The 15,377-nt window shown below is 40.6% G+C and overlaps 1 protein-coding gene across 1 annotated transcript in view; it reads left to right on the plus strand.

The window, feature by feature from the left end:
• Positions 1 to 15,377, plus strand: part of CPED1 (cadherin like and PC-esterase domain containing 1) — a 244,549-nt gene that overhangs the window by 71,473 nt on the left and 157,699 nt on the right. Inside the window, exons 6-7 of the mRNA XM_072146984.1 lie at positions 4,878 to 5,037; positions 14,811 to 14,953. Of these exons, the coding sequence (XP_072003085.1) occupies positions 4,878 to 5,037; positions 14,811 to 14,953 (303 nt within the window). The remainder of the gene's footprint in view (positions 1 to 4,877; positions 5,038 to 14,810; positions 14,954 to 15,377) is intronic.

A 15,377-nucleotide genomic window follows, 5' to 3' on the forward strand; every position in this document is an offset into this window, starting at 1 on the left:
CATTAGGTCATCATTATCTATTTGGGCGCATTAAGGACCTCAGGAATGGGGTGAACATGAGGGCTGAGCTGTACTCCCTTCTTCAGGGCATAACCTGAGGGGGTTCAGGGGGTGCAGAGCAACTGGGTACACAAGGCTTAGGGGGCCCATGACACGTCACTTTCCCGTATAAGTAATATAAAGCATACATTATAGTCTGGGGCCTGGAACAGACTTTTCACTGGGCCCATCAGCTTCAAGTAATGCCCTTCTTTGCTGAACACACACATTGGGGGTTATTTACTAAGGGCCCGATTCGCGTTTTCCCGACGTGTTACCCGAATATTTCCGATTTGCGCCGATTTCCCATGAATTGCCCCGGGATTTTGGCGCACGCGATCGAATTGTGGCGCATCGGCGCTGGCATACACGCGATGGAAATCGGGGGGCGTGGCAGAACGAAAACCTGACGGATTCTGAAAAACCGCCGCATTTAAAACAAAAAATGTGTAGTGGAGCTTGCACTTACCTTCACTAGGAATAGGCCGGTGAACTTGAGCGCGTTCCGATGCTTTTCAGCGCAGCAGCGCCACCTGGTGGACTTCGGAGGAACTACCTTAATGAATCCCGGCCGGACGAAAATCCACCGTAGAGAACACGCCGCTGGATCGCGAATGGACCGGGTAAGTAAATCTGCCCCATTGTGGAAGATTTGGACGTGGCTGTGTCTGGTACTAGACAATAGGTTTACACTGCAGTAAGCTTCAATACTAAGCAAAGCCAAGTGTAGTGCATACTGATTGAAAAAAAATGGATCACTGAAAGAAACAGTCCCTTTAGTCAATTTCCTAAAATATGAACTATAAGACGCTGTATTGTAATTTAATCCCCCTCAATACTACCAGAAATGAGAAGATGCTAGTTTATACCTAAAGTTGGAATACAATTCTTTTTGAACCTGAGAGGCTGAATAACAAATCAATACATTTTATACATACATACAAGTATACAGCTATGAAAACACAGGTGATATCAAACACCCACACATATAGCATATAAAAATTATCTACACACACATATAGTATGTATACATCATATACTTAGACATACAGTATGTAAACACCATAAATACACATAAATACAAAAATATAGTATTAACACATCATATACATATAAACACAATTACATACAATATATATACACACACACATACAGCATATACACACATACAGCAGATACACAGTATATACACACCTATAGCATAACACACACACATACAGCATGTATAGATCCATATACAATCATGCATATCCTCAGTCTTCCAATGCCAGGGGTTGGCAGAGGTCACATATGTATTTCATCCTGCTTAGTAGATGCAGACCACACGGGGGAGATCCTTAGTCTTGCCGTTATGCTGTCCACTCCACATTTCTTATCAGTGCAGCTGTGCAATATGGAAGATGTGCACTGTTATATACATATTAAGCTGTATAATGCATCCATTCTTCAGTGTGTCAGGTTTGGTGCCAGGCAGAACTGCTTTGGCTGCTGCCCTTGTAGTTATGCCCCTGCATGAATCTGATATGTTTGATTTCCAAACATTTAAAGGGGTTGTCCACTTTCAGCAAATAATTGATGTGGTTTGTGTAATGAAGCTTTACAATACAGATACTTTCTGTATCAATTCCTCGTTGTTTTCTAGATCTCTGCTTCTTTATTCTATGGGAAGCTTCTTTGTTTACTTCCTGTTGATCTGTCCATGGTCATGTAATGGACATGCAGGTGCATGAGCCATTATTATCACACAGCTCTGATTACTCTCTGTGAAATTAACGGATTGTGCACCTGTGTGACATCACATGACCATGGAATGATTTCTATCCTGTGGAAGAAAACAATGGAGCTTTCTACAGCAGGACAGCAAGCAGAGATCCATGAGGAATTGATACAGAAAGTATATTGGAAACTTGTATAACTTTTCATCACACAAACCATATCAATTATTTGCTGAAAGTGGACAACACCTTTAAAGGGGTTATCTGAATTAACGAATAATTCCGTGGTCCCTTTCATCCATGCCCCTTTGTTTACAGGGGCACAGAAGCTGCGTACAGGGAGCTTCCGGTTCGCGATGTGGCCGGCTCCTCCCATCCGTCCCTATCTCTCAGCATTGTAAGCGCTGGGAGATGGTGTCGGATGGGAGCTTCCGGCCGTCAGGAAGCTCCCTGTGCACCTCTGTAAACAAACCGGCGCACAGATGAGAATCACCGCGGCGCGGGACATCAGCCGCGCCAGATGAGGTAAGTACACCTTTATTATTTTTAAATAGCCCACTGCCCTAAATTATGCCTAAACTCGGATAACCCCTTTAAGGTTACCTACACTTGAACTTTTTAAGCCACAAAGTTTGGATGTTTTGGCAGTTTGTCAACAGTATTTCACCCAAGTCTGAGCCGTATGGCTGAAGACTAGGCCAGTGTGTTTTCTTCTTGTTTGCAAGCCTGGAAAAACCAGGAGACTGTCAAATTAAGTTATATGAACACTACCTAGCAACCCACTGCAAATATGTACTGGAAATGTACTGCAAACGTGTGCACCAATGATGAGGTCCCAAGTCAGCACTGCTGACAATCTTCCCATAGTGGACATACACTCACCGGCCACTTTATTAGGTACACCTGTCCAACTGCTCGTTAACACTTAATTTCTAATCAGCCAATCACATGGCGGCAACTCAGTGCATTTAGGCATGTAGACATGGTCAAGACAATCTCCTGCAGTTCAAACCGAGCATCAGTATGGGGAAGAAAGGTGATTTGAGTGCCTTTGAACGTGGCATGGTTGTTGGTGCCAGAAGGGCTGGTCTGTGTATTTCAGAAACTGCTGATCTACTGGGATTTTCACGCACAACCATCTCTAGGGTTTACAGAGAATGGTGAGAAAAAGAAAAAACATCCAGTGAGCGGCAGTTCTGTGGGCGGAAATGCCTTGTTGCTGCCTGAGGTCAGAGGAGAATGGGCAGACTGGTTCGAGCTGATAGAAAGGCAACAGTGACTTAAATCGCCACCCGTTACAACCAAGGTAGGCAGAAGAGCATCTCTCAATGCACAGTACGTCGAACTTTGAGGCAGATGGGCTACAGCAGCAGAAGACCACACCGGGTGCCACTCCTTTCAGCTAAGAACCGGAAACTGAGGCTACAATTTGCACAAGCTCATCGAAATTGGACAGTAGAAGATTAGAAAAACGTTGCCTGGTCTGATGAGTCTCGACTTCTGCTGCGACATTCGGATGATAGGGTCAGAATTTGGCGTCAACAACATGAAAGCATGGATCCATCCTGCCTTGTATCAACGGTTCAGGCTGGTGGTGGTGTCATGGTGTGGGGAATATTTTCTTGGCACTCTTTGGGCCCCTTGGTACCAATTGAGCATCGTTGCAACACCACAGCCTACCTGAGTATTGTTGCTGACCATGTCCATCCCTTTATGACCACAATGTACCCAACATCTGATGGCAACTTTCAGCAGGATAATGCGCCATGTCATAACGCTGGAATCATCTCAGACTGGTTTCTTGAACATGACAATGAGTTCACTGTACTCAAATGGCCTCCACAGTCACCAGATCTCAATCCAATAGAGCATCTTTGGGATGTGGTGGAACGGGAGATTCGCAACATGGATGTGCAGCCGACAAATCTGCGGTAACTGTGTGATGCCATCATGTCAATATGAACCAAAATCTCTCAGGAATGCTTCCAGCACCTCGTTGAATCTATGCCACGAAGAATTGAGGCAGATCTGAAGGCAAAAGGGGGTCCAACCCGTTACTAGCATGGTGCACCTAATAAAGTGGCCGGTGAGTGTATTAGCTCATTAACTTTTAAAGAGGTATTCCCACATTAATGTTATTGTTTGTATTATTAAAAAAATATACAATTTTCCAATATAATTTCTGTATCAATTCCTCATCCATTTCTAGATCTCTGCTTGCTGTTATTCTTTGGAAAGCTTCTATGTTTACTTCATGTGGATAGAAATCTGACCAAGGTCACACAGGTGCACCCATGTGACCATGGTCAGATTTCTGTCCACTGGAAGTGAACATAGAAGCTTTCTGAAGAATGACAGCAAGCAGAGATCTAGAAAACTGTAGGGAATTGATTCAGAAAGTATATTGGAAAATTGTATAACTTTTTATAACACAAGCAATAACATTAATTTGCGGGAATGGGAATACCCCTTTAAGCTGTTATTAAACTCCTCTTTATAGCAAAGAATTGTACAGTTAAATGTAAGGCCAAATGTACAATAGCTAAATCTTGTTTTAATCTGAGTAATGCAATAGAACAATGATCCCAAGCCCATCTACAACAGATTGGCTGAAAAAGGAAAGAATTATCCATCCATGTCATATAGCTTAATCCAGTCAGATCCCAAACCAATTGTGGGACCATGAGATGGCTTTCCATAAAAGATGCCACAAACTTCAATAAACCAATGAAAAAGGAAGGAGAATCAGCCAGAATTCCTCCGGAACAATGTAAGACATTGATAAAATCTTTCAGAAAATGGTGATTGCTGATAAAGAAGCTTATGGTTCACATTTCCTTATTTTTTACATACGGCTTCCCATTTTGCCATAATTTAATAGCATCTGTTGTGCTTTGTTGATGACCTGAGGTTGTATTTTTCTAATGTTCTGGAGCTTCTGAGGAGAAGACATTTTTGTATTATGTCATGAGAAGTAAAATGATAGAATCCAAAGAGGGAGTTCTTCCGTCCTTTCATTATTGTATAGTATGATAGTATAGTAGATACTGTATATGTCTGTGACTAGACAGTCTCTTTCGATAAAGATAACTGATGGTTTGGATGTAATCCCCTTTATTTCAGAAATGCAAGACCCTATCAGCCACATGATCACCTTCCATTTCAAGACATTCCAGTCATCAGGACATTTGTTGTGATCACATCGCTATCACCCCTACATGCCTTTATTCACTCCATGGCATTGCTTCAGACTGGGCCAGAGAAACCTTTTGCTCCCATAGAGGTAATTACCGCAAAGAGAACATCAAATGATACATGTTTTTTTGGTTTACTAGAGGTCAGTCACCCCCCCCCCCTACCATAGCATATGGTGTTAAGTGTTTAACATTGAGTATATTGACAATATGTCCTGAAATGACTCTGCAGCATCATAGCAAACTTTTTCAGCTTAAGGACAGAGAACAATTTACACATGTATTTATATATGACATTTACAGTGCACTGAATTGATAGTTTACCAGCTACAAATGTGTTATAGTTTACTGCAGCAGATTGTGTGGAGTATGTGAACCTTGCATATTAGCTTTTTTGTATCTCACTTTGAAAAATAGTATCGTAATATAAAAATGATTTAAAAGCTTGATGCTGCAGTCCCAAATGCCCCCACTAGGTGGCTCTAAAGCCTCACTGCCTTCATTGTACGCTGTCCTTTCTTCTACTGTATTTTAGAGGACATGTGATGGATTCTTGGTGATATTATTCCATATTGGAATTTTTAGGAAACATTTAGAATTTTAGTTAACCATAACATCCAGTGTGTAAAATCAATAAACTATGCGTGCACTTTAACCCCTTAACATTCAAGGATGTGCAGTGTATTTCCACCCCATTTGGGGGACAGATCACACCCCAAGGATGAATAGGCACATCCTGGTGATCACAGATTTGCCAGTGTATCCACACGAACAGCATAATCAAGCCAGCTGTATCACCCAGCCTAGATCCTACTGCATCTACCATCCATGCAGGGGAGTTTAACCTCTTAACTGCCAAGATCAATGATGATTGCGGTAGTTACGGCCAGATCACATATGTGTTTGGAATTCCACTATTAACTTCCATCACAAAAATAATAATGTACGATTAAAAGCTCCATTATCGTGTTCATTGGTGTCAATGTGTCCATTTTAATGGATCCATTACCATCCTGTTCCAATTTTTGTGCGGGACGTTTATAGTGCAAGTCCACCCGGATTAAGGTTGGTGGAGGCTCCTGGGTGCAAAATCTGGTGGGGACCCCGCCACTGAATGTGGTAGACATTACTATTCTATTTCTTCTCCTGCTTACATGTTAGGGTAGCTGCTGGCCTGGCTGGCACAGTGATAGGGGTGATAGCCTACAACTTTCATTAAGCATTACAAATAACACTTCTTTATTCTTTTGATCAGTACATTCACAGAGATTACAAATTTATATAGGTTTGATTAGTCTTTTGTAAATTTAAAAAATGAAAAACTTTTATACAAAAAAAACCACCATCTTCATTTTGCCATGTTCTGAGGCCAATAACTTTTTCAAATATCGGTTTATAGAGATGTATACTACAGTATAGCAGTAAATAGCCTTTATTCACAAGATCTGCTACAATGTGCCACTGGCGATCAGTACTAATGTTGCTGTTGGTTTTTGCTGCAATATGCAGTAAACACCCAGTCTGTATGAAGAAGGTTTAGGCCTTGAGCCCTCTTCATACACCCCTTGTGGCGCCATGATGTTCCTGTATGTCCTGGTGGGGCAAGGGGTTAATCACTTCATCCTGCAGGTTTTTAATGTAGCATGTGGATAAGATTTCTTTTAATCCAATTAAATCAAAATCGCTACAAATTAGGTTTACAGCAGTTAACCCACAGCGATTATAATCTATATATCTCAAGCCAAATAGTCCTAGCCACAACTACCTTGTAAATATCAGCTGCACTGCTGCATAGAAAGAAAACCACAGAAACACACATTACTACTTAAAGTATATACACAGCATATACACTCATATAGCATATACATATACACACGTACATACAGTATATATACAAATGCACACGATACGATACAACTTTATTGAACTCCTAATCGTTCTAATACGTCATCATAGACAGCTATAGCACCATACACGGGGAAACGATAGAACATGGATTAAGCGCTTTGGTAGCGCGAAACGGACCGTCGACTTCTGTGGGCTCCTGCAGTGTTTGTTCTTCCCTCCTGCAACTATGTTATTTTAACCACGATGGAATAAATCCTTGGATTTTTTAACTGGGTGCGTGCCAGCCTTTTTCCTTCTCATGAACATTTATTGTTATCCCCACTGATCTTTTTTTTTGAGCCAGAGCACCACCCCAGCACCTATATTGACAGGTACCCCTGCAATGGTTTATGCAAAGTGCAGCTTTGCCATCAACGAACTACAGTTGTGTAAGTGCAGTGCCCCCCGTATGCTTTCTCTTGCAGGGTTTTTTACATGCTCTATCTTTCCCTGTATTTGCAGCCATGTGGCGCTTTTTCCTATGGAGAGGGATTGGCGAGCAGGGCTCATCCCTCCTCCTCTCCAGCACACCTGCCATATGTTTGTCCAGCTATAGCGTTAATGTGAATGCACTCTTGGAGGTAAGCTTAGTTTACAGTTGCGTACTTAGTTAAAAGATATAAATACATAGTTGCAGACAATTCAGTGTTGCAATACAATACAGATTTAAAACAAAACATGTTCTATTGCATCCATGTTCAGTACATAGAAAATAGTAGACATTCAACACACGCCAGGATTACATACTGGTTAGTGTACCAGTGCAGTTAGCAGTGTTGCTTTGTGACTACTGGCGATGGGGCACTTGCGTTGCTCCGGGGAGCTGTGTACCAGTGCTTTAAGCTGTTAAGGTACTGAATGCCACAAAGACATTTGTGCAGTGTTTTCCTGACAAGGACTGGCAATCCATGCGGTGCAGGTAGACCTGGTGGGGGTTTGACTCTCCAAGCAGCCCTGGTTCGTGACCTGGTATAAGGTTGGCAGTTGTAAATGGAGTGTCGCCTATGGTGGTGTAGGCCTCCAATGGATCCTGGTCATCATGCAGCAACCACCGCACAAACAACGGCATAGCTGTTACTCCTCTGTTGCTTCATCTCACTGCTTCCATCAGTTCAATTGATTACTTGTTGCTGCTTCTTTAGTACTCAAGAAACCTGAGTCTTAAAGAGGTTGACCACTCTTTTACATAGGTTGCCCATGTGCCTTTACTGCATTGTGGAATCCCCCTTAATGTTCATCAACTGATGCAGTCTTGCTACTTTTTACTGTGTGCAGACCCTCCATACTTCTTTCTTTACATCTCTGAGCTCTTCTTAATAGGAGGAGCTGCAGCAGAAGATTATGAGTCATCCTGCTTCCTCACCTTTCCTTGTCGCTGTCAGTTTGGAGAGGCTGTGAGGAGTAAGATACATAGATTGACATCATGATGGACGACCTGGAGACAGAGAAGGCAGCTTCTGTTAATACAATGGAGGGAGCTACTTCTTCCAGCTCCATTCCTTGTATATGTTGTGGTGCTGGAACAGCAGTTGTTAAACCCCCACAAATCCGATATGAATGACCTTTCCTCCACATAGGTTATAAGAATCAAAAATCGATCTAAAGCCATGAAACCAATTCATTTAAAAAGAAAACAATGGCTGTTAAAAAACACTTATTTATACAGCAGGCTGCTGTAAAATAGACATACCTTAGTGAAATCATTATGACATTATTTATCCTTAAAACAACTACAGTAGAGGAAAAATTAAAAATTATCAAAGAAGCTTTATGAAAGCATAGGGTTATCACCTCATCTCATAGAAGACAGTCCATAAACAAACACACACAGAAATGTGCTGGCATTATCATAGAGCACATGCATCATTAAACTAGAACACAGGTAACAAAGTATATACACATAGAGGCACAGCTAATGAATATACTCATATACTAATCTGGCTGCATCAAGAAAGCTTAGATTTACAGTATTCCGTAACCAAGAATTTGCTAAAGTGTTTGGCAAGCATTGTGATCAATCATTGACAAGTCTCCCAATTCTGTCTCTGTTCTATGAAACTACTTGGAGATGGGAGTAGTCAGTATATTGGCAGAGTGGAACATCAAGGCTACAGTAGCCGAGTATTATTACAATGAAGACAAGGGTGCATAATCTTTATCTCGATCTTCTATTTCTCAAGACATGGCAAGTTTTAACTCAAAGTTTTTATTGTGCTGTTTATCTGCTCCGGTGATTTTATTGTGTACAAGTTTTCTTTTACAAAACATAGAAATAATGGTAAATGCAACTGCTAAAGAGGCACTGTAGAAAATTCTACACAGCCTGTTAAGTTGTTAGTTATACCTAGTCTAAGATAATATTAAGCCCCACCTACTGTAGCTTATGAGAAATTTGGTAGCTGTAATAAATTGCTCCCAGATATGTGATTACTAGAGATGGGCGAATTTTAAAAAAAATTAGATTTGCCAAGTTCGTCAAATTTTTGGACAAAATTTGATTCGACCCAAATCGAATCATGGCGAATCACATTAAAAAAACAAGTATTTCCTGGCTGCAGAGAGCCTGTAGGGTGTTGTAGAATGTTGTGCCATGCTTAAATATGCATAGGGAGCATGGTTTGGTCTACAAACAATGCTGTGTTTTAGTATGACACGCACATGACAGCCATCGCTCTTAGAATCGCTTTACTCTTCAATTCCATGGGCACTTACAGGGGCCAACTTCACCAAATAAGTGAAGCGGGAACGGAAAGTCCTCAAAAGGACTGAGCTGAGTGCCAATATCCCACTATAACGTCAAAGAGTGCACTATGTTGATTTGACACAGATTTCTTGATATCAACTTTAGCAACAAAAAAGAATTGAAATTTGGGGAATACAGTACCCCAAAAACTGACACCCTGGACTTTGAGAAAAAAATCACTCCACCAACTATGTGGATTTGGCACAGATTTCTTGATGTCTACTTTAGCAACAAAAAAGAATTGAAATTCGGGCATACAGAACCCCAAAAACTGACATCCTGGACTTTGAGAAAAAATCACTCCACCAACTATGTGGAATTGACACAGATTTCTTGATATCTACTATAGCAAGAAAAAAGAATTGAAATTTGGGGAATACAGAACCTCAAAAACTGACACCCTGGACTTTGAGAAAAAATCACTCCAGCAACTACTGAGTACAAGCAGCTAGACTCTACAGACAGCACACGCAGTGTGAAATGACAGGATTGCAAATGGCCGTCTGTTTTTATAGGACTGTAACATCACATAAGCCGGCCGGTCGCTGATTGGCTTACATGTCTGCACATGTGAACGAGGGTGTTCATTTCTTCTTCCCAGAGTTCTCTGTCCCATGTAACACATTGTGCTTACTAATATTTAGCATTTTGCTAATAAAGGGGGAAAAAAAATTGTTCCCACGAATCACCATAAACTTCTGATTCGTGCAAAACCGAAGTTTTCCTGAAATTCTAAACTAATTCCATCTCTAGTGATTACAAACTTATTAAGTCTGTTATTTGCTGACCTAACTTGTTATCACTTTGCATAATTCTTTTCTGTTACTAAACTTGCAAATAGATAAATAGAAAGAAATTAATAGATATCAAAGCACATTCTTCAAAAATGCAGCTATAGCCAACCTACAGAGTTATTTATGGTTACACAACTATATTACAAATCAATCAAAAGGGGCTCCTGCGGTACAATACAAATACTAAAAACCTGATAAATGGGAAACCTATAACAAAAAATTGAACTTAATGGGGATTTCCAGATTCCAGGTTGTATTGATGACTAGAGATGGGTGAATTTGTTAAAATTCGTTTCGTACCGATTCGCCGAATTTTTAGAAAAAAATCGATTTGACCCAAATCGAATCAAAACGAATCACGTTAAAAAACAGGCATTTCCTGGCTGCAGAGAGCCTGTAGGGTGTTGTAGAACGTTGTGCCATGCTTAAATATGCATAGGGAGCGTGGTTTGGTCTTCAAACAATGCTGTGTTTTAGTATGACACGCAAAAGGTATTGCAATGTGCGTCATACAGATGCCCCACAACTGATAATGTAATTTCAGTGAAAATCACTCTATAAACTATGTGGATTTGACACGTAAACCTGGCTATAAACTAGAGCCCCCAAAAGGTATTGCAATGTGCAGGGCCGGCGCTATGTGTAGGCAAAGGTGGCAATTGCCCAGGGGAGAATCTCTTCTTTCAAATGAATCTTGAATTTTGTTTCTAGGTGCCATGGATCCAGAGATATTCAGGTTTAAAGTGAGAATATCAGGTGCCATTTTTATATATAAAAATCACTCCCAACGGCAGAAACACAAATTTAGATGCATATAAAAGAGGAGACTCTCTTCTTTCATAGGAAAAAAAGAAGTGAGGTTCTATGTGTCACAGAGCCAGAGATACAGCCCCCTGAAGTGTCCCCCCCTCCAGATTCTTAGACATCAGTCTGCAGGGAGAATTTGCTGCACACAGGAGCTGCTGCACCTCCCAGATAATGGAAATATTCACTTTATATGTTACTACATTTTGAGAAGGAATAATATCAACTAATGTTCATGTTTTTAACCCTTCTCTATCTAAGAACACACTTTCTCTCTTATTCCCTTTTATTTTGTGATAGTTTTTTGTTGTTGGGAAAATTGACTGATACAATGAACATTCAAACCCAGAACATGTCCATAAAGTTATATGTAACACCAAAAACACACACATGTTATGGAATAAAGTTTTTATTTCACACCATCATCCATTATTTACACCCATGTTATGACGTTTTCACTCTCATTCTTATGCGCGGAGGGTTCTGTTATTGTGCGGATAATACACTGGCGCACATCTAAAAGTGACTTTATTATCTCATTAGCTTGGTTTATGGATATATAGTTATTTATTTGGGTGACCATTGTGTACGGAACATACAATGATAGATTTGTGTGAATTTTCTAGCTGAAAAGCAGATATCTAGTTATTACAGTGTTAGTGATATTATGATGATTTATTTATGTGAACATATCAATATGGGACATTTGTGAACTCTACACTTGTCCATCTATTACATTTAGGAGATGTGAAGGTAAATAGTTTCTGTTTGGAGCACATATTTTGCCATCAAAGTCAAATTTTAAGTATTTTTTTGTAAAATGTTTCATTTCGAATCAAAGTTGCATGAAGGCGCCTATGTCTATAAAATCTTTGATGCTATTTTGAAAATGGGGCAAGTGTCTGCTTTCAGAAAATATCGGTCCCTCTTCCCAATGGGCCTCACAAGTCTAATCAGCCTACCAGTAATTTTTTGGAGTGTGGGAGGAAACCGGAGGACCCGGAGGAAACCCACGCAGACACAGAGAGAACATACAAACTCTTTGCAGATGTTGACCAGCGCTGCAAGGCTGTAGTGCTAACCACTGAGCCACCGTGCTGCCCATCAATCTCCCTATCAGCTATCTATCTCCTATAAAATTCTCCCATATTACAGTATGTTTTACCATACTAAAGGGAGCCTCTTGCTGACTTTGACTGGTCATAAAACAGTTTTATTTTGGGGCCCCACTTTTAGTTTTGCCCAGGGCCCCACTTTGTCTAGAACCGGCCCTGGCAATGTGCGTTATACAGATACCCCACAACTGAATTTCAGTGAAAATCACTGTATAAACAATGTGGATTTCACACATAAATATGGCTGTAAGCTAGAGCTCCCAAAAGGTATGGCAATGTGCGTTATACAGATAACCCACAACTGACAGCTCACTACTGCAGATGCATGAATGTCAAACAGATTTCTTCCTATTCGATTTTGTCACTAAATAGAACTGCTATTTGGGGTATACAGATCCCCATTAGAGAACAACCAGGGATTGGTCCACTAATTGCTACTGAAAGGCAAACAGATTTCTTCCTATTTGATTTTGGCACTAAATAGAACTGCTATTTGGGGTATACAGATCCCCCTTTAAAGAACAACCAGGGATTGGTCCACCAATCGCTACTGCAGATGCATGAAAGTCAAACAGATTCCTTCCTATTCGATTTTGTCACTAAATCAAACTGCTATTTGGGGTATACAGATCCCCCTTAGAGAACAGCGATTGCAGCAAGAATCACACAGCACAATAGCAGCAGCTGGACGCTACAACATGAAGTGTGAAGTGCTGAGATAGAAAATGGCTGGGTTTTATAGGGCTGTGTGACATCACATAAGCCTGCCGGTCGCTGATTGGCTTACAGGTCTGCAGATGTCATCGGGGGTGTTCCTTTCTCCTTCCCAGAGTTCTCTGCCCCATGTAACAGGTTGTTCTCGCGCCCATTTAGCAGAAACATGAGGGGAAAAAAACAACTTCGTTCCCGCGAATCAGCATAAACTTCGGCTTCGTGACAAATCGAATTTTTCCTGAAATTCTAACCGAAGTTAGAATCATTAGAATCGATTCGCCAATCTCTATTGATGACCATTCATGGGGTACTTAATATCAGATTGATGGCATCTGACAAAATGACCCTCACTGATCACCTGATTACTGTCGCCTCCTGCACAGGATTAACATTAGAGAAAAAAGCCTATAAAGGGATGATAAATAACATAAACCTGGAAAACCTGGAAAGTAATGCCAATAGCGAGATAAAAATTAGCCTCATTTCACACCTGTGTTTTGAGTTTTTGTTAAACTCGTAATGAGTCTCCCCCATTGTCCCAAGTTAGATAAAGCATCACTGGATGGTTTATCCAACTTGAGATGATGGTAGAGATTCATTATGCCTCCCTTGCCCATTTTCCGGCGAAGAATACGCATGAATCTCCCCATCCCCATTAGTTTCCTGGCTTCTCCAACACACACACACACACACACACCACTTTGGGCTAGTTGGGCGCGGGGCAGGTGGGAGGTCCCCGGCCCGATGGATTTGCTATAGTCTCCATCAGAAACTATAGGAAAAATCTCTGCCAGTTCAGACCTGGTCTAAGGTGTGAACAGGTGGAGTTTGCATTTCCATATCCTCTTAGTAGGTTCCAGAGCACCAGCAGGGGGAAATATTCTTGACCTACATTATTGTAAGGAAGTCAGAATATAAAATTATTTATATGTAAGTGTGCCACACATCACACAGCAAGTGTACGGCTGCATGCATATTCCACAAACCTGTGCCTATAAAAGTTAGCATTAAATATTTTCAGCCACACACATTTCTTTACATTTATATACAGTTCCATAAACAAGTAGTTTGAGCTTTTGTTCCCTTTAAAAACACTGATTAATTTCCAAACCGAGGAAGTATTTTGGAGTGTTTCCTTTCATCGGATGCCAGTGGGCCATAAAAATGAATATCTTAACAATTTAGAGTGCTTAACCAATTAATTAATTTGCCCAGAAGCAAAACAATTATCACTGATCCAAAACAAATGTTAAGAATGTTTATAGTCTTAGATCATTGAATGGAAGAACCACAGCAGGATAACACGAGCGTGAACTCTGAGGAAGTCTGTCAGACATTGGGCTACCTGCCTTTATGTATGGCTTCCTTTCTACATTCTGCCTTATCATGTTTCTCAGCCATGCAGCATCTGGTTTGACCCATCGCGTCATATTAACCCCTTTACTGGACTGCTGTAATTGCCTAAGCATTGCTATAAAGTAATGTAGTTTACACCACAGTTGAGAATGTCAATGAGGTAGTGATTTTACTGTACCTTTGAGTGCCATATCATCTTCTGAGTATTACTTTAAAGGTGTTTCCTTAGGTTAGAGAGATGTTTGTTCACAGGACATTTGCAGGGTGTGAACATGGAAAGAGATTGTGACGGAGAAGAGGTGCTTTCTCCATACAGGTGCATGTGATTGACAGCTTGTAGGTGATACATGACTAAAAATGACATCAATTAATCACTGAAAATACCTTCATAGAAAATGTTCTTAATTCACTAGTAAAAATGTCTGGTATTTATATGACTCCTCTTACAGCTTCAGAAGTTTTATCAACATTTCTTAAAGTCAAAATCTCCATTACAAGCATTTAACGCCTTAAAGGAGATGATAAGCAAATTGTTACTCACCGTGGAGGTGATAAGTGAAGCCGCTGCTGCAGGGGACAATCCACTTAACAGGTAAATGAGAGACAGTGATGTTACTGATACTGTTTTATGGACATATTGTAAAATGTGATAACTTGTAGAGTTTGGAGTCATAAATATATTGCTATCTCATAACTGTTTCCATTCATTTTGCTACTGTTTATAAAGGATACTAATTAGAGATGCGCGAGTATGCTTGTCCGAGCTTGATGCTCGACGTGTATCTCGCTGGCTCGAGATCGAGCATTTAGTTAACGAAACAGTGAAGAACAGTGTAGAATACAATTAAAACAGTGAACACAGGATCATTTAAGTGAAGAACACATTGAAAGAACACAGTGAAGAACACATTGCAGATGTTTGCAGATGTTTTCACTGGCCTATCTGAATGTTCCATGCGCCAAAAATTTAGAGTTTAGACCACTTTAAAGTACGTTTAAACTGGAAACCGGCAGTC

Source organism: Engystomops pustulosus, chromosome 4 (genome assembly GCF_040894005.1).
Source record: "Engystomops pustulosus chromosome 4, aEngPut4.maternal, whole genome shotgun sequence".
Lineage (NCBI taxonomy): Eukaryota > Metazoa > Chordata > Amphibia > Anura > Leptodactylidae > Engystomops > Engystomops pustulosus.